Here is a 25,888-nt window from a genome sequence, read left to right as displayed (position 1 = left end):
AAAATCATTTTATGTAACAAAGGAAATTTTATTTTAATAATTAAGCAAAACTAAAATTTGAAACACCCTTTATTTTTTTATATAAGCTTAGAAGTTAAGACGCCTGTTGAATTTATAGGACGCACATTCCATTTTCTGATTATACTCTTATTATTAATAATTAACAAGTTAGAATTATAGTTCCTAATTTGAGTAAACAAACATATAGCCTATATGAACAAAGAAACATTAGATTAAGCTAAAATTTCAGTTTTCTAACTCCTAACTAAATTCTTTATCGAACTAGTAGCTCTTTCCACGCAATAAATAAATAAATTATATTATATATAAGCTGCTAAACATTTCAAAGAAAAAAAAGATGTGTTCACGTGTTTACAAATTGATAGCTAACATTTCAATAAATAAATTATATTATATATAAGCTGCATAACATTTCTTATCTTATGATATATCATATATCTATGATAGTATATAAATATATCTACCTGGTCTCTCTGCTTCACTACAGGAACAAGTTATCAAAGAAGATATAGAACATACATTTATTGAGAAGAGGGAGAGAGAGAGAGAGGCAGCTAGAGAAGGGGGCTTGATTAAGTAATTAACAAATAGTTAATTAACTTACTGATCATGGGTTATATCGATGGAAAATGGGCACCGCTGATCATGATGACTGTGATTCACATGATTAATGGGATGGTTAACGCTTTGATTAAGAAAGTTCTTGATGGAGGCATTAATCATATGGTTATTGCTACCTATCGTTTGGGTATTTCCACCTTTTTCCTTCTTCCGATCGCTTATTTTTGGGAACGGTAAGTCTAATTTTTGTTTTTAATTATGTTCCTTTTTTTTTGTTAACAATTATGTTTCTTATTTTTTTCATTATTCACATTGCGTTACCTGTTAGAAAACTCAGCAAAGTTTTTAAAATTCATCTTTATTTTTAAAGTTAATTTCAATGCTCCATCAGGAAAACAAGGCCGAAACTTACCATAAGCATTTCGTGCCAGCTTTTCATCAGTGCTCTTTTTGGGTAAGTTTCAGTTTTAATCCATGAACTCATTGTTTCGTCTATTTTGTCTACAAGAACTTCATCTTTTATTATAATATATTTTTGTCAGGGCGAGCTTGGTACTATATTTCTACTTACTCGGACTCACCTATACTTCTGCCACATTGGGATCTGCCTTCACGGCGATAATGCCTGCCCTTACTTTCATTATGGCTTTGATATTTAGGTACATTTATTTACTAGTCAACATATCTTTAACAATTTAAAATAAGTATTCCTTTGTCATTGTTTGAATTGTATACTATAAAAACAAATTACAGGTTCGAAAAGCTAAATATGAAAACAAAAGTGGGATATTGCATCGTTCTTGGAACTATGATAAGCTTAGGAGGAGCTTTAGTTCTTACGATGTACCAAGGCATTCCATTAACAAACTCTCAAGAACAAGCATCGACTTTAAACCATCTCACAAAACATGCGCATTGGACCAAAGGTTGTATATTTTTATTCATATCAGTTATGTTTTTCAGTTCTTGGATGCTTATACAAGCCAAAGTCAACGTGAATTACCCTTGTCCATACTCGAGCACCGTTATTTTATCTGCTTTCGGTACGCTTCAATGCGCCCTTCTTAGCTTGATCAAGACTAGAAATGTGGAAGAATGGATCCTCAAAGACAGACTCACCATCATCACCATAATTATAGCGGTACATTCATGTATATACAAATTGTCATCGATATGTGTGAATATATAATTTGGTGATTCAACCTAGTTTCGGGTTGAAAATTTTCACTATTTTAATTACGGTTGGCCACATCTTTAATAACAAGAATATACGGTGCTTCATATGCTCGAGGTTTAGTCTGGATTTCAGTTTTGGATTCAAAATTATTTTAACATTAATAAACTGGGTGTACGTATATTTTATAGGGAGTGGTTGCACAAGGAATGTGTACGGTGGGAATATCATGGTGTATTAAACAACGAGGACCTGTCTTTACCTCAGCATTTACTCCTGTCATGCTTATGTCTGCAACCTTGTTCGATTTCTTGATATTTCATCGTATGATTTATTTGGGAAGGTAAGGATGTATTCCCTAAAAGAAAACAATGCGTATTTGATATATAGAACTTTCATACTGAAAAGAATATACTTAGTTTATCAAATACGAAACATTGATCATTGCATTAACTTTCAACTGATATTAATATGGAACTCTTCTAGAAGAGATACTGAATTTTTGTACTGTTTTTTTTTGTGATGCAGCATAATCGGATCTGTGGTGGTGGTGATCGGTTTATACGTATTTTTATGGAGCAAGAGCAAACAAATAGATGATTGTGAGATCAATAAGTTACCCACAAACACCGTGGAAGAACGAAAGGAAGAGGAAGATCATACAAATGTTAACAAATTAGGCAATCTTTTGGTTATCCCCATGACTCCTTGATCAAATCCTTACGTTCAACTAGAAGGACCGACATGCCATCTTGAAAAATCACTAAAAATATGAAAAAGGTTTTGAAATGTTCCTTTGAATATTGATCAGAGGATTTTATCACATGTGGTGCAATGTTTAAACTCTTTGGAGTTTACTTTCCTAGGGGCTCATTTGGATATTGTAATATATTTATATATAATAAACGGTATCAAACGTGATGACTTTAATATACTGAATGATTTATTCTATATCCCATTACATAATTAAAAAGCATCGTAAACCAAATGAGTAGACTGTTTTATCGAGTCATTTAGTTGTAATGATACTACAAAATATCTCATCTGTTTTGTTCGAATCGATCAGGTCTCCACGGCCATCGATGAATGGTCTTACATTCCTTCGAAGATTTCACTATGTGTCAAGTTTTAGCGGTGATGACTGACATAATAAAAAAAAGAAGAGATTTGAAATAGAATAAATAAAGTTTGCGAGAGATTCTCGTGAACTACCGACACCTTTTTCAATTTCGAAAAAATTAAACAACAAATGTTTTTTTTTCTTTTTTTTTTTAATAACGAAAAGTTATTTTATTTCTCAAACTTCAGTTGATCTGGGTAACCAGAACGGTATAAAACAACCAATAAAACATAGATCTCTGTAGAAAGACCTCACATTCCTAGTTAAAGAGTCCGAAATATGATTTTTCGCTCGTGGAATATGAATGATTTTGAAGTCCGGAAAGCATATTTTCAGAGTCTCTATCCTCTCCAATTCTGTTGCAAAGATTGGTCAAGCATGAGCCTCCTTAATCAAGGCGATTAAGTCTTTGCAATCCGTCCCAAACCTCTGACATGTTGAATGCTGGAGCATACTCTCCATCGTCCATTGTAGTGCTTCCACTTCTGAATGTAAGGCAGACTCACGTCATGGGTAATTTCGTGTCCCTATAAGTTAAACCTTCTCCAAGCTGTCCATCCAAACCCATCCACACCCACTGAATTGTGATGTAGATGTCTAAGACCCATCTATCATGCATATATTACCCAAGCTTAAGACTTGGGGTTCCTCAATAATGGGATCTTGTGGAATAGGTGACACCATCTCATTTGCGTTGAACCAGGCTTGACACTCACTCTCTGCATAACGAACTAGTTCCAGTGGATCCCTGCCTATCCCCTTAAAGAGCTTGTCATTTCGGACCTTCCAAATATACCAGATTATCCAGGGACAAGAATCTCTGTCTAATTCTGGCTCGACAATGATGTTCTTTCTCCATAATAGATAATCCATATTAGCATAAACACTCGGCACCGGAAATATATTTGGACTTGTTGGTATTGCTGATAGGGATCAAGCTTGTAGAGCTGGCCGACATTCGAAGATGGCATAAGTAACAGACTCTTCTGGTTCTCCACATCGCGAGCAATAGTTATCGCATCTCATATTACGCCGTATCAAATTTCTCATTACTGCCAATGAACTGTTATCAGTTGCCATATAAGATGACATATTTTCTGAGGCGCTTTTATCGTCCAAGCTTGAAGCTTGGTTATACTGGGCTCCAGTACCTCCTTCTCTTTTTCAGCCTTCAATAAGTTCTGAGCTACCCAATATCCAGATTTAACCATGTACTGGCTATTTTTAGTGTAGTTCCAATATAATGTGTCACGACGATGAACTGAGCTTATGGCCAAACTTCTTATGAAAGGTATATCAGCAGAGGCAACATAATCCTCCAGTAGTCGAACATCCCATTCCTTCGATTCCTGATCAATAAGGTTGCTGACTCTCATGTTCAGGTGCAAAACTGGGGCTGAAGGACGAGCCGGTCCAGCTGGTGTTGTAGGGATCCAAGGATCCTCCCACACCTTGATCTCATATCCAAAATGTATCTTCTGCCTGATTCCCAATAGTAGTAGTTTTCGACAAACTGAAATACTGGTCCACACATAGGATGGGCTGCTTACAGAGATTATTCGTAAAGGCGAACTCATACTGTAGTACATTCCCTTCAAAACACGAGCCACTAACGAATCAGGGTATTGAATTATCCTCCATAGTTGTTTTGCTAGTAAAGCCAGGTTGAACTCATGGATCATACGAAAACCAATCCCGACCTCCTCCCTTGGTAAACAGATCTTTTCCCATTTGGCCCAATGAATTCCTCTATTTGAGGGATTTGAACTGCACCAGAATTGTGCAATGGCACTTGCGAGATTTTCACATATCTCCAACAGTAGCAGGAATGCAGACATAACATATGTCAGAAGAGCTAACAAGATGGATTTAATCAAAACCTCCTTTTCTCCTTTTGAGAGCCATCTACCATTCCATCCGTTCACTCTATTCATTAATTTATCCTTGAGGAATGCAAAGAGTTTACATTTAGATCCGCTAATATCCTCTGGAATTCCTAAGTACGTCCTCGTTCCTCCTTTGTTTTGTATTCCAGACGTATTTTTGATCTGTTGTCTAACGTTTGCTCCAATCCTCTTACCAAAGAGTAGAGAGGATTTGTCGAAATTGATACATTGACCTGAGGCTTGTCCATATTTCCTGACTACTTTCATCACTTCTTCACATTCACAGGGCTCCGCCTTACAGAAAAAAACTATCATCAGCAAAGAGAAGGTGAGATACTAAGGGACACGCGCGTGTAACACACATACCCATTATCTTCCCTTGGTTCTCTGCATGATTAAGAAAGCTAACGAGCGCTTCCGTGCATAGAATAAAAATGAGAGGAGAAAAAAGATCTCTTTGTCATAGACCTCTCTTGGGAACAACATTTTCCTTTGGTTGACCATTCATAAGAACCTTGTACTTAACCGAAGTGATGCAACACATAATCCATTCAATCCAAGTTTCTGAGAATCCCATCTTTCGCATAACATCTTCGATGAACGACCATTCCATCCTATCATACGCCTTACTCATATTCGTTTCAATGGCCATCCTTTTATTACGTCCACTTGGTTTTGTTCTCAGAGCATAAAACATTTCATGGGCAATCATAATATTGTCTGAGATCTTCTGAGATTCTGTCTGGAAGAACTTTCTTCAGTCTCTGGCATAAGACCCTAGAGATTATCTTGTAGCTAACACTACACAAGCTAATGGGGCGGAACTGAGACATCTCATTCGGTCTGGGTATCTTCGGGATATGGCAGATATTTGTATCATTTAGTTCACTTGCCATCGATCCTTCAAAAAGGAATAGATTAACCATATGAGTTAAATCTTCCTTTACAATATCGCAAAATTTTTGATAAAATCGAGCTGTCATCCCATCTGGTCCTGGAGCCTTCTCTTGATGCATAGCAAATAGTGCTAATTTGACTTTCCATTCAGTAACCGGAGCTGTAAGATTCTCATTATTTGACTCAGTAATCGTAGTGGATACCCCAGAAAATGCTTCCTCAATGTCTTCTGGATTAGAGGATTCAAATATTTGCATAAAATAACTAGTACCAATTGCTATCAGTCCTTCCTCATCCTCAACAATATTCCCATTTGCATCTAAAAGCTGAGTGATTTTATTCCTCGCTCTCCTTTGCTTTGTCAGAACATGGAAAAAATGTGTTTCTTTCGCCTTCTCTTAACCAAAAGATCCGACTTTTTTTGTTTTCAGAACATCTTCTCTGCCTTAAGAGCCTCAGATAGTTCCTTTAAAGCAGCTGATATTTCTCCGGCTGTAGCATCATCATTCGAGTACAGACCTTCCACCTTCTCTTTAAGTTCTGATATCACTCAAATTACCCTAAGGAGTGATTTATACTCTCTCAAATAAGATGTCGAGTTGTAGTACTTAGGGATCGAATTCACAGGGAGCTAGGGAACCAAATAAATCTAATCAGATTGATTAAGCTAGGTTGATTTAATGATTTAATGTAAAGTTGCAAGTTTGTGAGCAAGTCAATTGCTCGATTGATTTGATTGGGGTTTTGGTGGAAGGATGGTTTGTTAGACTTAAGGTTTCTATTCAGGAAATCAGGATTATAATCCTACAGATGCCTAACAAGTTGTATGCATGATATTATAGAACTCAACACTTAATAACAAACCATTAGGCTTTCGCTTTCTAGGTTTGTCTATTGACCCGTATCGATCGATGATTCTATAGGAATATCGACCGATACACTTGATGAACCGTCGACCGATTATTCTATTGGAATATCGATCGACGCGTTTGGTCAAGCTTTAATGTGCTGTTAAATGTGCTCACTAAGCTTCTTAGATCAGCTATCGCCTTACTCTAGCAATCTTAGCTCAGTTAGGATGAATTCAGGGTGAGATGCAAGCTATCGCTTATGTCTACAACTCCTAGGACAAGTTCTAGGTAGCTAATCTAGAAACATGCATTAATGCCAAGGCTAAAGATGAATATCACAACTTAGGAATCTATAGTTGGTACCCCAAAACATAACAGATGGATTTATTCAGACATGAAGTTGTCACAAAAAATCATAGAAGAATAGATAAGAAATTGCAATTGATATTATAAAACCAATGGAGTTACAAGAGGACTCTCAAGGAGTTCCTCTCTTCTTTTCTAACCTAGAACTATGAATAAAAGAAACATTTTCGTCAACAATGGCTTAGAAAACAAATAAATAAAGTTTTAGGTCGTCCAAGGGTATTCTGGTAATTTGTGGTTGCTTCTGGGTATCAGCGGTCATAAAATATGCCCAGCCCATACTATGGCATCACCGTCGATCGACACAAATGCTGTTTCATCGATCGACAGTCCTTCATCTCCTCGTCAGCTTCGTTTCGCGAGGCAGACTGACCACTCTTCAGTAAAATGGGCATAACTTTTGTTACAGGATTTTTATTGACCACAAACCGGCGGCATTGGAAATCTAACTCAAATCTCTATCTTGTGTAAAAAGATGGGCTCAATCTAACGGTGGGAAGGTCTCTATACATAGCTAAACATCTGACGCGTCTGTGCAGCTTTGCACTCAAAAAGGCTCCAAAAGACACCAAAATCATCACTTTCTTCCAAATCGTCAATGAACCTGTAAATACTATAAATTGACTCTATATAGTAGTAGTTAGTTATTAAAACACTTATAAACCATGGTTAAAAGTGGGTAAAATCCATGGCCTATCAAGTTCCTCCACTTGTTTTGTTGAGTTCACATTATGTTGTGTCCTCCACTGGCGTAAGCCTTTTCTACAACTCGAAATATGCTCCATAATATTTGCATCATGAGGAAGATCTAGTGATTTCCAGCCCTCAAAAATTACTTGCCTTAGTACTTCATTATCCGGCCAATGTTTATCAAATTTGAATTGTTTTTTTATTTTCTCGTTGGTTTAGTGAGATCATCTAGGATCGGACGATGATCTGATCCTCGTAACCTCATATACTTTACAGCCGAACAAGGGAACTTCTCATGCTATTAGTGGGATTATACGTATACTTTAAACGTTATTTTTAAATATTGAGTTAGAAATAGCATATATATATATGTCAAAATCACGTAATGGTTGAGTGTTAGGCAAACACTAAAAAAACTAAAAATAAGAATGGCATGCAAAGCATTTTTCACTAAATGCACATAATTTAGGATCCAACTTTTGGAATCGCAAACCAGTTGCGTTAAAAAGCTAACTCAATATTTATCTTGGGCAAAAAAGAGCTTAAATCATTTTTAGGAAGTCCCCTATCAATTTCTAAACTTCGCATATGCACATATTTGCATCCTTGTTTGCTTATTTACAACTAATTCGATTCTTTTTGTTTTTTATTAATCTATAACCTGAAAAGTCACGATAATATATTTTACAAAAACTCTAATACACATATTTTAACTCCATAAAAGAATCAAAATAAATATTATAAATTGGAAAAAAGTTTGTTACAAAGAAGATTTCCTAAAACAATCTTAGAAAATATGTTTTTATTAGAAAATGTTAATCTTTCAAAATTATTTAATTAGTCTCCACTAACTTTTTAGAAATATGTGCTCCAGAAAAATAAGATTACCATGCTAGTTATGGTAGTTTTTTTGGGCTTAGTAGATTTATTTGCAGATTGGTAGACTTACTATGTGAATTATCTCTTATATATTAAAGGATAAACATTGTAATAAATTCATTCACGCTATAACAGACACGTGGCAGCTTCATTTGATAATAAGTATGTTAACGCATTCATACTATATACTTTGTATTTTTTAATATAAAACTCACATGCAAGGTTCCAATAAAACTTTGGATTTTTCTGTTCGAATCAAAAGATAAACTATATATATATATATATATTATTTTTATTGTTTACGGATAAAGTTGAGAAAAATATTTATAAATTTTGATTTGATTCGTTATCCGTTTTGATTTGAACAAAAAAATATGGATATATGTAACTCTACGAAGCAAATCAAATACTAAAATACAATATCAAAAAAAAAAGCAAATCACGAATACTAATATTTTTAGGAACGGATATCTAATTCGATCTGTTATATGCATATATATACATATATGTACAGAACTATATATATATATGTTAAATATATATTATAGTTTATATAAGCTTTACAATATTTTTATGAATAAAATTTATTATATTAGGTATTAAAATTTAAAAAGTTAAATAATACTTTATTTTTATAATAAAATGTTATTATTAAAATTTTCAATTATTTTTAAAATTTTATTTTATATATGAATCAAATCGGATATTCTTTAAAATTCTAAATCATTTTGGATATCAGAGTCACCGACTATCCAAGTGGCTAAAAATTGAATCGACATGAATGCTTCCAAATACCCGGATATTCGATATGTGTCCACCTCTATTTACGAATACAATCTATTTTCTGTATATGAAAAAAATTCACTAATGTCAAGGCATTTTTAATTTTTAATTAATTTTAATTTTATCTCTCATGTATTATTTTGAACGAAAATGTCTTTAATTATAATTAACAATATCTTTATATATTTGTCAATTATTTTTATACACTTTTACATACACATACATGCGCACCTTGATGTGAGCATTTTGTAACTAAATATTTACCGCAACTGAAGTATCTATTTTTTCTGGAAGTTAAAATATTTTTTTCTTAATGATTCTTTCACTACCAACCAAATTGTAGTGAAATGATTTGTCTTAATAATTTTCTTTTCTTTTTCTTGAACTATTATCCGTTTACAAACTATGATATGAAACCATTGGTGAACTATTATTCGTTTACAATCTATGACATGAAACCATTGGTTCGACATGACGACTATCTAAAATTCATATGAAAAGAAACAAATAATAGTAATTTTTGATTTTTACCAAAAAAAACAAAAAAATCAAACATTCTAACCGAATAAACCAAAATAAATATTAATTTAAAATAAATGTTATATTTTTTGAGATTAAAATCCAAAAAATAACTTAAAACTGAATCGATATCCAGATTCACAGATTTAATGTGTTTTAATAAAAATAACGAAACTAATAAATATATCCCACGCAAGACGCGAGTTATTACCTAGTTATGATATTATTGTACATGCTGAATCTAAGTGGTAAAGCCTACATGGATTTGATTTAAATCTTTCTCAAAATGATTTATATTAAGTAGAGTAGAAAATTATTTATATATTAGACAATATTTATAATCTAATTTTTTTACATGGAACTCTGATTAATTTTCTAAAAACATGCTTAATTTTAAAACGACAGTATTGCTATTTTTCTTATAGGAATGTTTTGGAATGGAAAATTTATTAGTGATGATAGATTTGTTTTTAATGATAAACTTACTGGTCAAATAGTAGACTTATTTTGAAGATTTATTATGATTAGTAGATTTATTTGTGTGATAATATAGATTAAATTAAGTGTAGAGTTATCAGTAAAGTAAACTTATTACTTGTAACATTAGAGTTGCTCGGTCTGTTGAGTTTACTAGTTAAGAGTATTGGTTTAGTAATTCTATAAATTACTAAAGAAATTTTCAGTAGCACTAGTTTAAGTAATTATATAAATTTTTAAAACTAAAATTTATATTATAATCTGTTAGAGCATTAGTCTCTGTTAGAGCATTGGTTAAGTAATTTATATAACTTTTTAAAACTAAAATTTGTATTATAATCTAGTATGATATAATTTTTTATCGCATGATCTTTGTTTTCAGTTTTCTTCCATTTTTTGGTAATGATGTTAAAATTCAATACCAATTTTCAGTCTTTTACAACAGTACAAAGATTACTAGAAGCAGAGAAAACGAGAAACATCAAAAGAGAGGTTGAGACTACAAGCAAATAAGCTTACCAGAGGAAACATCAAAATCGATACAACCCACTCGCCACAAAAGAAGAACCACAGTGAAACCGAGAAATACCCTAAAGACATTGGCTTGCCCCCATGATTAGCTCTAAAAATTGTCTCAAGCATGAACACCTCGCGGAAGACATCCTAATATGCAGTCAGAATAGCTTTTTAATGCAACTGGTTTGCGATTCAAAAAGTTGGATCCTAAATTATGTGCGTTTACTGAAAAATGGTTTGCATGCCATTCTTATTTTGTTAGTTTTTAGTGTGTTTGCCTAAAACTCAACCATTACTTGATTTTGACATATATATGCTATTTCAGCCATTGTTTAGACTAATAATTATTTAAACATCAATTTCAGCCATGAATAATAATTTGAATATATATATATATGTATGAAATGTTAACATAAGAGAATACATCTGATTACGAGGAATCAGAAATTTAAACATCAATCTAAACATCATATTAATGGCCAGCATGCATGTGTAGCGATGGGAGATGTCCGATATTAAACAAGAAAAATATTCTTTTACGCAGGATACGAATAGCGATGGGAGATGCATTCCCTACTAGGCTAGCACTGTCTAAGTTGAGGTAAGACAAATATTACTTTCAACATTGGTCTCTTTGTTGTCAAGACTCTCGAATGCCACTCATTGGGATTGAAGAACATGTCCAGTATTAATGATGAGTATGCGATGGACTTAAGGAGCAAGCTATGTTGTGAGATCTTCGACCAGTTTATGGATAAATATTTCAAGGAACCTTAAAGAAAGTTAACATGTGACCCTAATTTTCTGTTTATCTAAGAATTATGCTTTTGAACTTTTTTTTCTATGAATGTTAACTTGGACTGGAATGTTCATAAGAAGATTGTAAGAGATGATGAAAACTTTATCTATGTTGGTTATAGAACGTTTACAGATTTAATATTGTTTTAAGAAAGCATGTTATACATTCAGGATGAGTTTACAAAACCAAAAAATAGGAAAAACATAATCAATTATGGATAGAATGTGATATGTTTAGGAAGACTTTCCAAAACAGTATATGAGTCTTGACTTGTTAGACGATTTAGTCTTGTACTCCAACTTCCACTCTAAAGCTCATTTCTTCATCCTCAACATTAACTCTCTCTTGCTCTTAAAATAGCTATTTGCCTTTAATATCACCATCTCCTCTCGTGGTTGTGAAAGTCCTATATGGACATAACTAAAATCTAGAATAACATTTAAAGGAACTGCAGAGACACTTTCATAAAGAAAAATCTGCAAAATTCGAGTTGTTCTCAAAGGCTTAGTACATAATTAGAAATGCTATCATGAATAGTCTAAGAAAGAATAAAATCATGATGTACATGTTGTTCTCCCTGCACAGTACGAACAATTCCTTTTGTTGTTCGTGAAATTCCTATATGGACATGAGTAAAATCTTGAATACCATTCAAAAGAACCGAAAGAGTCTTCATTTAACTACAAAGCACCTTTGTTAAGAAGAACAAGCAAAATTCGAATTGTTCTGGAAGGATTCGTACATATTTAGGAAAGCCATCATGAACATTCTAAGAAAGAAGAAAATCATTAAAAAAAACTCACACAAAAGAGGTGTGAAACAACATATTTGTTGTTCTTCTTGCACAATATGACCATCTACCATGTTGGTTGGTGAAATCTCTATGTGAATAAGAAATAATTTTTGATAGAATTCACGAAAGCTGAAGGAGCATTTGAATTAGTATTTGTTACAACTAGAAAAATCAGGAAGTGCCTGCAAATTTTGAATTGTTTTGGAAGGTTTGTATACAATTAGGAACACTATCATGAATACTCTGAGAAAATAGAAATTCATACAAAAACCACATTTAGAAGCTCTTATTGTTTAAAAAACAAAGTTGGCTTACTACATTGGTACATATCATACCACTACATGTTTGTGTGCTATAGTATCAACATTTAACTACAAAAGCACATTATTAGGAAGAACATGCAAAATTCAATTATTTTGGAAGGATTAGTACATATTTAGGAAATCTACCATGAACAGTCTAAGAAAGAAGAAAATCATACAAAACCCACACAAAAGAGGTGTGAAACGACATATTTGTTGTCCTCCTTGCACAATATGACCATCTGCCATGTTCGTTGGTGAAATCTCTATATGAATAAGAGATAATTTTTAATAGAATTCTCGAGAGCTTGAGAAGCACTTGCATCAGAAGTTGACTTGTTACAACTAGAAAAAGAAACATGAAGAACCTACAAATTTTGAATTGTTTTAGAAGGTTTGGTACACAATCAGGAACACTATCATGAGTAGTCTGATAAAGTAGAAATTCATTAAAAGAACACTTTTAGAAGTTCAAAATGATTATAAAACAAAGTTGGCTTACTACATTGGTACATATCATACCACTCGATGTTTGTGTGCTATAGTATCAGTATTTAATTACAAAAGCACATTTATTAGGAAGAACATGTCAAATTGAGTTGTTTTGGAAGAATTAGTATATATTTTGGAAAACTATCATGAACAGTATAAGAAAGAAAAAACATACAAAACCCACACAAAAGAAAAGAGGTATGAAACGATGTATTTATTGTTCTCTTTGCACAACATGACCAACTACTATGTTGGTTTGTGAAATCCTTATATGAAGAGGAGATAAATTTCGAATAAAATTCAAGAGAACTGAAAAAGCACTTGTATCACAAGATGACTTGTTACAGCTAGATGAATCAGAAAAAACCTGCAAATTTCGAATTGTTTTGAAATGTTTAGTACATAATTATGAAGGCTATCATGAATAGTCTGAGAAGTAGTTTTGAGTCTATAAGATGTTCCAATCATACTATAAAATAAGTTTTGAATCTGAAGATCATATTTGTCATTGCTTACATGTTGAAACTATTTCAATCAAAGAGCACAACAATAAGATACTATTTCATAAAGCCAAACGTTAAAGAGATGGTGAGCAAAAGCGTGTTTGGCCTCATGGTACATATGTGGTGAGTGAAAAAGAACCGTATACCTAAGAAAATGCAAAAAAGACATTCAGATCAAAAGAAACTAATAACATCGTTACATATAAACCGAAAAGCTTCAAACAATCAGATAATAAAGTTTGCTAATGTCACTGTATTAGAGATTAAAGTTTTGCTAACTGAGCTACAATACAAACAAATCGTTACAAGCTAAAGCTTAACAGACCGATTCTCCATAGAAGCAAGGAGACAACTCAAGACTTTAGTAATTATGGAACAAGTGGCCAAGCAAATATAGTTAGATCAGTTGATTCATCTACAACCAGAAACATACAAATCAAAACTTAACAATGATCACTTTTCATGTATCTTAGCTTGTTTTTCACAGAATAATTTGCTTCTTTTGCATCCAAAGTGAATCTTAGCAAACATTGCTAGTGATTTACTATATCTCTTTCTAATGAAAGTAATTCAAAACAACATAATCACTCTTACTGAAACCAAAATCACAAGAATCCATAAAAACGGATCAATCCCATAACTATTTCATCAAATTGAGAATTGAAAAAGTAACATCGAGACATTATATTTTTAATACGACGAAATCAAAAGTATAACTGAGACAGCGGAGCAGCGATTGGAGGTGAGGGAGACAAACGTAGATGATGACGGCGGAGATAATCGCGGCGGAGATAATCGTGGCGGAGATGAACAACACTGGAGATAATGGTGGTGGAGATGAGTCACACCGGAGATGATGATGTCGGAAATGAGAGACGTCAGAGATGAGAGACGACGTCGTGATTGTGGGTTGAAATTTCAATTTTTTTATTTAATGTAATTAGAGAAGGAAAGAGACATAAGGATAAATAATCCTATTAAATGAAACCTAGTTTGATGATTTTGGGCCTTGAATTCTAAACTGAGAAGAAAAACTTGGTTTATGGTCATCTGAGACCATTTCTTAAAGAACAATAGTTTAATATTATAAGAGTTATTCTTGGGTTCACCCCCTAGAGTTATTCTAGGTTCACCAACCAATAGTATTTCATCATTTTAAATTCGATATCTTCTAAAAAATGAAACAAAATATTATCAAGTTATATTATGTTTTTTAAAATAAAAAGGTAAAAAAAATATAGAAGTTACAGAAAAAAGAATTAAAAAAATATTTTTAACGTCGTTAGCAAAACACTAAACCCTAAATCCTAATTCCTAAACCCTAAATCCTAAATCCTAAACCCTTGGGTAAACCCTAAACCCTTGGGTAAATCCTAAACCTTTGGAAAAATCTTAAACTCTAAATAAAAAACACTAAAACCCTAAACCCCTAAACCCTAAATCGTAACCCTAAACCCTAGAGTGTTTTAGTGTTTAGTGATTTTGATTTAGAGTTTAGGATTTATCCAAGGGTTTAGGGTTTAGGGATTAGGATTTAGGGTTTAGAGATTAGGATTTAGGGTTTAGTGTTTTGATGATGATGTTAAGAATATTTTTTTTTTGGAATTTACTACTATTTTTTTATTTATTTCTTTTACCTTTTAATTTTAAAAATATTATATAATTTGACAATATTTTTTTTTTTTTTTAAAGATATCGAATATGATATAATACAATCTTATTGGTTGGTGAAACCAATAATAAGTCATATTACAAAGGAGGAAGTACATACGTTTAAGGTTTTTTGTCCTTGCTAAACTCTTCCACGGATTAGCACTTGTTTATACTATAATGCTCACGTTGTTAATAGATAGAGTCCAGTGTAATGATTCAAAATAGAAAGTTAAAGCTTAATAAATTTTATCAAATAAAAGCAGAGTTTATATCAACTAAAGGAAAAATACAATTGTGAAACACTTTAATTTTCTCTAAACTTAGAAGTTAAGGCACCCTGAATTAATTTATAGTCTTCCAGGTTCATTTTTCTAAGTATAATTACAAACTAGGTAATATTCTGTTTCATTTGCGGAATGTGATATTTATAAAATATTTTTAAATAAATATTTCAGTAGTTTGATAAAACTAAAGTATTTATTTTTATCAATTCAAATATAGTACACGTTTCTAAAATTTAAATTTAAATTTAAATAATTATATATTTTATATGATATATAATTTATATTAAATGATATTAAAATAATTAAATATGTTTAGATATCAGTAAAATGAGAATTTATACTCATATGATTTATGATCATTTATATTTTTATAATATTTAAAAAAAAAATCATTGACCACATATTTTTTATATGAAAAAATCTAAATTTAAAATATTTTTTATATTTTTTACTGTGGAACTTTTAAAAGTTTTAGTAATTTAAATTCGTTTAAAAATTTTAAAATTTAAAGTATATGAAAAAATCTAAGTTTTATTATACGTCAAATGTGGAACTTTAATTTATTTTAATAATTTAAAATTAAACAAAATGATAGAGAGTACACAAATTGTTATCAAATCTTTATTATTAAATATCATTAATTCTCATATATATTTGTAGCTTTTATTTTAGAAAGAATGAGAAAACTATTTATAGACTAATTGATTTTATGGTTAGCTTAATGAGAAATATAGTATATGTTTAGATTTTAGACGAGAAATTTCTTAAAATACCATAAGTTGGTTATCACTTTTCAAAAGTACATTCAATCTAGAATACTCTAACATTTATAAATGATTTGAGAGAGTTTATAACTTCTATAATATTTTAGAATTTAGGGGATGGGATTGTGTTTATAACTTCTACAATATTTTATAAATCATTTTTAAACATTTATAAATGATTTGAGAGAGTTGATTTAATATTTTTATTTCAAATTAAAGGTATTTATGAAAATGGTTATCAAATAAGGATAATTTTAAAAAGTGGTTTCAAAATTGTGGTAAAATTAAAAAATTTCCATTTTGAACCAAGAAATGAATGGCATGCATTGTAAGAGAATTTTCACGTTTACCACACTGTTGGTACCATTATTCATGTTTACTCTCAATAAAGGAACATTTTCACAAATAACTTCTTCGTTAAGTGGCAAAAAACTCTTATACCATTACTTCTCATATATAATAAATAAATTTTTTTTGACATCGTAATAATAAATAATTATTTTAAAAAATAAAAATAATAAATTTTTTTTTATAGTTTTCGAATTATATGTTTTCAAATTCGAACTTTTATATAAACTTTTTATGAATTTTGTTCAAATTTTTTTCTTTTAAATTGTCTTTTTGAAATTTGAAAATTATTTTTGAAACTATTTTTTTTTTTTAATTAATTTTTTAATTATTAATATATTTACTAGAATCCTAAACTTCACATTCCAAAAACTTACACCATCCCTCAATTCTAAACTTTAAGTTTAGATTAGTTAACCCTAAGGTTATAGGTATTTTTTTTACCTCTTTAAAAGTAAAGATAAAAATAGTTAAGATCAACATGAAAACTGATATCATGAATGTGGTATTTAGGCAATTTCCATGTATTGTATTTATTCTATTAGTTTAAACTTCTTCCCGTAAAGAATCTAAGAACCATTCTATTAATGATATATCAATATCTTAAATATGTTGCAATACTTCTCATAAAATATCTAAGAGATTTGTTTACAATAAGTTAGATAGATTACAATATGAAAAGAGATGATTATTTTAATCAAAGCTAAAGTTGGAAAACAACTGCTTTAGGATTATAAGCTAAGATTTTATAGTCCTAGTCCTAAAAGAAACAACTACTCTCTTCCACTAAGAAAATTAAAAAGCCTGTATTATATATATACACAATTCGAAAACTAACTTCTTGTTGTATTAAAATAAATTAATAGCCAGCGACTCATTTTCCAAAAGAAATTTTGTTGCCTCCAACTCAGCATTCATGTCTATATAAATATATCCACCTGGTTTCTACTACGCAAACAAGTTATTAAAGAAGAGAGATAAAAGAAGAAGAGAGCGAGATAGAGAGAGAATAGAGGCTACGTGAGAGAAGAGACGTTTTATTATTAAGTTATTAATATATATTTAATTAACTTACTAATCATGGGTTATATCGACGGAAAATGGGCACCGCTGATCATGATTACCGTGATTAACATGATTAATGGGATGGTTCAGGCTTTGATTAAGAAAGTTCTTGATGGAGGCATTAATCATATGGTTATTGCTACTTATCGTTTGGGTATTTCCACCCTTTTTCTTCTTCCGATCGCTTATTTTTGGGAACGGTAAGTCTAATTTTGAAAATTAATAATTATTTTGTTTCTTAGGTTTTCAATTTTTATAATTTTTAGCTGCATAATAAACAAAAATAATAGGCAAAATTATTTCCAATACTTAAATATCCTTATTCTGTTTTATAATTTTATAATTTTACATTTCATGCTGTTTAAAATTAAACAGAGTAAGTTCAAGCCAGTAATTTTTCAATTTAAATTTTGTTTACTATGCTGTGAAATGTTATATTTTAAAAAGACAAAAATAACGTTCGAGGCTAAAACCGTTTAATTGACGTTTTAATGATTATATGAATAGATATATTCAGTTTTTTTTTTGTGTTCCGGACAAAATAAATATTCGTTTACACGATTTGGTCAGGAAAACAAGGCCGAAGCTAACTGCAAGCATCTCGTTTCAGCATTTCGCCAGTGCCCTTTTTGGGTGAGTTTCAGTTTTAGCCCCTTAACTCATAATTTCTTCAGTTATGTCCCTCTTTTATTGTGTAGATTTCTTTTAATCTTTTATTTTTTATTTTTTAAATCTTTTATTGCAATGTTTTGTTTGCAGCGCGAGTTTGATGCAATATTGCTATTTGCTTGGCCTCAGCTACACTTCTGCCACTATTGGATCTGCTTTCTGGGGAACAATGCCTGCCACAACTTTCATTATGGCTTTAATATTTCGGTACACTTACTATTAAGCATAATTATAACCTAAAAACGTCCCAATATGTTATCATTTCAAGTGTACGTATAATCTAAAACGTTACACATATTAATATTGATTTCTTTTTTTTTTTAGATTTGACAAGCTAAATATGAAAACAAAAGCAGGATACGGCGTCGTTGTTGGAGCTCTAATAAGCTTAGCAGGAGCTTTAACTCTTACGTTGTACCAAGGCGTTCCATTATCGAACTCTCAAGAACAAGCAATGATATTAAACATCCACAAAGGACATGAGAATTGGTTTAAAGGATGTTTTCTTTTATTCACAGGAGTTACGTTTTTCAGTTCCTGGATGCTTATACAAGCCAAGATCAACTCGAGCTACCCGTGTCCATACTCGAGTACAGTTATTTTATCGGTCTTTGGTACGATTCAGTGTGCTCTTCTTAGCTTGATCAAGTCTAGACATTTGGAAGAATGGATCCTCAGAGACAAACTCACCATCATCACCATCATTATAGCGGTATATATACATCACATACATATAATATAAACTCATGATAATTAAACATTGATCTATTGTGTGTACATATGTTTATAGGGTGCGGTTGGCCAAGGACTGTGTACGGTGGGAACGTCATGGTGTATTAAACAACGTGGACCCGTCTTTACATCAGCATTCAGTCCTGTCATACTTATGTCCGCAACCTTGTTCGATTTCTTGATACTTCATCGTATGATTTACTTAGGAAGGTAAACTAAAACTATGCGAATATTCAATATTATTACAAATCTCACATTTAAAAAAAACAAAGAGTAGGTTAAAATTTAATGATATATCTGAAACATGATCAATTAATTTTACTACAGCTCTATAAATCCCTGGAAATTGTATCGTCAACATCTTTCTAATTCAAAATTATTTTGTTATCGTTGCAGCATTATTGGATCTGTGGTTGTTGTGGTCGGTTTATACTTATTTCTATGGAGTAAGAGTAAACAGATAGTTGATTCTAAGATCGTGAAGTTGCCTACAAGTACGGTGGAAGAAGAAAAGGAAGAGGAAGACCATACAAATGTTAACAAATTAGGCCGTCTTTTGGTTATCCCCATGACTCCTTGATCCACTTACCTAAACCCTCTTTTCATCTAGAAAGACCGACATGTCCTACGAATCAACTATGAAGAAGAGAAGAAAGTGATCATTTGACTGTTATTGGAGAATGTTCTCACTTGTGTTGCAATGTTTAAACTTTTGAATTTTACTTTTCAATGGCTTAATTTGGGTATTGTAATCTTTTTTTTTAAATAATAAATTGTATCGAAAATGGACTTATTTGTCTGAATTCTTTGTTGTAAATCCTTTCACATGCTGACCAAAAATAAAATCATCTTACATAAACAAATTATCCTAAACAAATCTAGACTAGCAAATCCGTACTAGATTAAAATAACCCAATTTATTAGAGTGATTTAGCTATAAGTTATCACCAAATAACTCAGTTTTGTTGGAATCGGTTATTCTAAGACCTTTGATGGATGGTGCCTGATCTTGTAGCTCCATTTGGTTCGGGGCAAATGCTCTCCTCCACATCATTTGTTTGAAAAAAGTCATATAATGTGTTGTGGGGTCGTGGCTTCTCTGAAATAAAAGAGAAAAAAAAACAACAAAATAAAAATTACAAAAAATATTTGTAATAGGAAAAATAGTGTAGGAGATATTCTTGTGACCTGAAAGAGTGTGTTCGTGAACAGCTGATTTGGAGTGCGTGCCACCGGAAAATATGTTTAGCCCTTCCAAAAAGAATTGATTTGGTATATTATTATTTATAATAACTTTATTAAAAACTGCAAACAAGTGAATTAGGACAATCGGATCTATATATTTTTATTTATTACTCCCTCCGTTTTTAATCGTAACTAGTTTTGCTTAAAAACACGAATATTTAAAAAATTGTTATTTAAAAGAATATATCATTTAACCAATTAATTCAACCAATTATTAAAAACTTAATATTATTTCATTGGTTACACAATATCCAATAAATGAAAATGATGCATTGAAATATGTAAACTATTTATATTGTGAAACAAACTCTTTTTACTAAAACTAATTACATTTAGAAACGGAGGGAGTACTATTTTATTCTTTTGATATATGTTGATTAATTCTTATTTTGGGTTTAAATTAGTATCTAACTGGTATAAGAGATATTCATGTTCTCAATAATTTTATTTGTCATATTTTTATCAAAAGCTGCTTTATATATGTTTTTCCCAAAGGTATTTTATCAAATCAAACGCTATATTATGAGGAATTTTTCAATTCATATAAACTAAAGACATCATGACCAGCAGCTAAAGTGATCATTATCTATAAAAAAATTAATCATAAAATTTTAAAATTTAAGAAACAGGAAAATAAAGATTGGTAAAATTTTATAACTCTTAACATTTATACTACATGAGGTTTTAGTGAAAGCATTGATCGTTTACTTCTGATATCTCCGAGGAAGTATTTCATGTTTACCACATTTCATGTTTACCATATGTTTTGTACTACAATTCATGTTTACCTTCATTAAAATGTTTCATAAATACTTTCTTTTTTACAGAGGCAAAAAGCTCTTATATTGTTGCTTTATAAATATATAAATATAAATATAAATAAATAGTTAAATAAATAAAAATAATATTTTTTAATTTATTTTTTATTTTGTTGTAATTTTTTTTAATAAATAATAAAAAATATATAGTTGTATACGTCTTCAAATTCAAACGTTTTTATAAATTTGTTTTTGAATTTTTTTTACTTTTGTTTAGTTTTATTTTTGAAAATTGAAAATTATTTTTGAAACTATTTTTAAATTTTGTATATATAGATATATATTTATTTATTAAAATCCTAAACACCTTCCTCCGAAACTTCACTCATCAAATCTAAATTCTAAGTATAGATTAGTTAACTCCAGAACTATAAGTGTCTATTATACTCTTTAAAAATATGGAAAATGATATTAGAAATATGGTATTTTAGTCAATTTCTCTATCTCCAATATAACATGAAACATACTCAATATTTTGTTGTTTTTGTTTTTTTATGACTATCAATAAAGGTTAGATCATACGCTTGCAGAAAAAAAGAATAGATTGTTTTCACCAAAATAAAAATAAATATTTTTTTGGTAATTAATGAGAAAATAAGAATGAATGTAGTGTGTAAAAACTTTCTAAATAATTCAACATACCCAGGTTATTTTAATAAATAGTACACTATATTAACAAACACCTACATGAATGAGTGTTTAGTTTTTTATATTAGTTTTGTTAAACATATAATTATGCATGTATATCCGAACAAAACACCTAGTAGGTAGTAGTACCTTTTTAAGAAACTTTTGAAAAAATAAAACTCGATGCATGGACTACGGATAATCGTGTTATTATCTCTTTGCTTTTTTTCATGGACTATCCAATATCTTTTTTACCAGTATCAAATAACTAAATTTTAAGATATCTATCTTGTACTGTTAGAATAGAAGTACAAATATAAAATTAATTTTGATATTATGTAGGATATTAAAAATATATCATTAAAATTTTGTAAGATCACTAAACTTTTATCAATGTTAAATTTGTCCCATAAATTTTGTTGACAAAAGTAAAAATATTTGAATCATTTTAAAACATAATAATCTAAAAAATATTTTGGTAAGATTAAATATATGTTTATGTAAATATAGATGTATATTTCATTTCTATTGATAAATTTATGTAATTTTAAAATACTCCATTAATTTTGTAATTAATATAAAAATACTATTTCGAATATGATTAATATAACAAAAAAAATAAAAATAATTATTATATAAATATATCATAATCGTAATTAAAGTACTAGACAAATAATAAATATAGTTAAATAACTTAATATGTCAATTATTTTATAAATTTTAGGATTCAATATAATTATTTATACAAACAAAATAACTCAGATTCAATAATCTTAAAAAGCACAATATTATAAAAGTAAATATGTTTATTAAGAATATTTAATTTTAAAATATCAAAAATTAGGTCAATATATATATATATATATATTCATTGTTAAAATAAAAATATTAAAATTAAATAATATTTATAAGAATTGATTATATGATGAATTATCTACTAATAGTATTTTACGATTGTAGTTTTTACGGTCATATTATCAGTTACAAGATATAATTTTTAAAATTTTAATTTTACGTTATAGTATATAATAGAACCTACATATTTTTTATACGGCAATTCAGACTTATATTCAAAAGATAATAATTTAGCCCCACTAAAACTTATTAAAATAAATGATATGCACAAATTTAGTAAAAAATACATATGAAAATAAAAATAAATAAATTATGTAAAAATTTAAAATATTCATTAAATAAAAATTTAACAGGTTAAAATTTAGTGTTTGAATTAAAATATCAGCTTCTTGTAGATTAAAATCTCAAATTTAGTGTGAGAATTAAAATCTCAACTTCTTGTATGAAACATATATACAAGTTTTATTAAAAGAAAAATATATATGCAAACGTAAATACAACAATCACTCTTATTTTTGTCAACGAAAACAATCAATCATGTGCATGCGTCGCTTAGTTTTTTGTGGCTTCTTCTTTTCCCATACCGTTTCATGTTATACAGTTTATACTTTACTAAATTATCATATTTTACAAACAAAAAGAAGTTGTGGTATTTTTATGGCTAAAAGAATTTTTTTTTTGTTAAACTAAAAGAAGTTGGTCTATGGCTTTGCTTATTCTTTTTTTTTTCTTTGCTTATTCTTTATAATACTGCTGAGGAATGGAACAAGAAAGGATTGAAAGCCAACGCACTTCAAAAACAATTTTAGGATTAAATCGAGTGGAAAATCTGTATCAAAAAATCTGAATCGAGAACAGCAAGAGTATTGCTGTATAGTGACCATACGAAGGTTTATTGTATTTTTATCCACAGTTTTTTTATTGGACCTGAAGTATCTCAGTCCTTTACTAATTTTAGGAGAATTGATCCACCAGTGACAGATAAGTCTAGTTACCCTATTTGAAATTTAGATATCCACGTCGTTATCTAAGATTTTTATACATAGTTATAACTAATATTTTTTTCTAATTAACTGTTTATAATGTCTATCATTTAATTTTTATTGGATAACTTAATATTAAATATATTTTCTTTATTTCAAAAGATGTTTCAGAGTTTTAATCTATATTAAAAAAAGTTATAAAAATTAACTATAAACTAGATTCGGATCCGCACAACCGTCCATGTATTAATTTTCATGTTTATATATATTTTACATAATTAGAATATATTTTTTAAGTTACTTATATATTTAAATGTTTATATATAATTATTTTAAATATAACAATTTGATAGTTTTCATGCTGTAAGTTAATTGATTATTTCAAATCATCACATATATTGGTATTTTTTATTATATATATTTTAAAATTATTTTTTATTCAATTATTATGATCTTGATCCGTAATTCAAAGCGCTACATTTCATTTATCAATATTTTTTATGTTTATTCATTTAAGATAATAACTATATATATATATATATATATATATATATATATAAAGGTTTAAGATACGTTAATTTTATACATGAATTATCTAATTTACTAATGTTAACCCGTTCTACCAACATATTATATTTCTAGCATAAATTTTTAATGTTTGTGAAAATAAAATATATTAATTTATCAGTTTAAAATAATTTTATCTTATTTAGTTAAATACAATGTTTTATTTTAAAATGATAGATATAACTATAAAATAGTAAAATTTGATATATTTTTTCATTTTATAAAAGATAAAAGAGTATATATATATATATATTTATGTATAATAACATTAATTTCATTACTAATTACAAAATTAGTGAAAATATTTATATACAATTTTTAATAATTAAGATATTGTTATAATGTTTTTCAACACATTTGTTAAGAAAATTAAATATATATATATATTTATATTTTAAATTAAAATATATCAAATTATATTATGATTTAAGTAGTTCAAAGATTATATATTAGCATTAAGGAAATACATTTAATAAAAAATTTAAATCCAAATAAAAATATCACACATGAATCAAGGTGAGTTTGTTAACAAATCCGTGTTTTTAGGAGTCGAAGTTATATTAGGAATAATATATTATTAATCTATATTATTAGTAATAAATGAATGATAAATGATTTCTAGTGAGAGTCTATTTTGAAAAAATCACACATGAATTAAGGTTGTGACTTCTGTTTTAATATATAAGATTTTCATCATTTTATCTTAATGTTTATTTTGCATAATTTTAAACTAATATGAATTCCATTAATACATAATTTTGGAGGTTTATATAGTCTATCTATACTATTATTTGCGAAGTGATTTTTCGCAGTCAAACTCTCACATTAAAATTTAGAGTGGTTAATATCGATTATACCCTAATGAATAAAATATAAAGTACCCCCAATATTAAAACGATTTTTTTTTAATTAGATAAGTGACTATAATAATAGTAAGAATTATCCAATATCTAAAATATATTATAAAATGCAAAGATAATTTCTATATATATTGTGTTGTTATCTGCAAAAAATAAAAATAAAAACAGAAAATGCATTACTAAATATTAATCAAGCAAAATTCTTAGTTTTATATAATTAAAAATAGAATATTGAATAACTTTAAGATTAATTTCTATATAATGAATATAGTGTAAAAAAATTACAATACATAAAAAAATTCAAATGAAAAAATATATATAATAATTTATCATTCTAGTATTTTAATTAGTAATGTATGTATTAATAAGTAATTATAAAACGTTTATCTCTGTATGCGCTAACGAACATCTAAGTTGTTATTATTAGTTAATAGAAGAAATGTATAGAAAATACTAAAAATGTGTTAAAATTTGAGAGAAGATTTGTGAGAATGTGTTGTATATTTCTTATTGCTTACACCACTATATATAGTGGTTCATACAAGTTAGAGTCAAAGGGAGAATTGATTACAAAGATACTCTACATAATGACATGGTCAAACTCATAAAGATATAAGGTTAAAATGGGTCTTCCATGTGGATGGATGTAAACCCCCAATGGACTCTAGTCTTGAACTTGTATGGTCTAGGTTATGGACCATCCACTTCATGATTAATAACACTCCCCCTTGGATGCCATAACCATATAGGGTTTGTAACATGCTAATGTTGCCTCATTAAAACCTCTCC

General features: G+C 29.3%; 2 protein-coding genes across 2 annotated transcripts; both read left to right on the top strand.

Moving 5' to 3' along the window:
• Window positions 1-480: 480 nt before the first annotated feature.
• LOC106328088 (WAT1-related protein At4g01450-like) lies at window positions 481-2,681 on the top strand. The gene is made up of 6 exons (XM_013766450.1): window positions 481-815; window positions 974-1,036; window positions 1,125-1,241; window positions 1,336-1,723; window positions 1,948-2,099; window positions 2,285-2,681. The coding sequence occupies exons 1-6, from the start codon at window positions 631-633 to the stop codon at window positions 2,466-2,468; spliced, it is 1,089 nt and encodes a 362-aa protein (XP_013621904.1). The 5' UTR covers window positions 481-630; the 3' UTR covers window positions 2,469-2,681.
• Window positions 2,682-17,597: 14,916 nt separating this feature from the next.
• Window positions 17,598-19,966, top strand: LOC106328087 (WAT1-related protein At4g01450-like). The gene is made up of 6 exons (XM_013766449.1): window positions 17,598-17,943; window positions 18,314-18,376; window positions 18,503-18,619; window positions 18,737-19,124; window positions 19,203-19,354; window positions 19,541-19,966. Exons 1-6 carry the CDS (start codon window positions 17,759-17,761, stop codon window positions 19,722-19,724), a joined length of 1,089 nt encoding a protein of 362 aa, XP_013621903.1. The 5' UTR covers window positions 17,598-17,758; the 3' UTR covers window positions 19,725-19,966.
• The last annotated feature ends 5,922 nt before the right edge of the window (window positions 19,967-25,888 follow it).

Source organism: Brassica oleracea, chromosome C3 (genome assembly GCF_000695525.1).
Source record: "Brassica oleracea var. oleracea cultivar TO1000 chromosome C3, BOL, whole genome shotgun sequence".
Taxonomy (NCBI): Eukaryota; Viridiplantae; Streptophyta; class Magnoliopsida; order Brassicales; family Brassicaceae; genus Brassica; species Brassica oleracea.
Note: the sequence above shows the minus strand (reverse complement) of the source record. Positions and strands in the feature narration are given on the sequence as shown.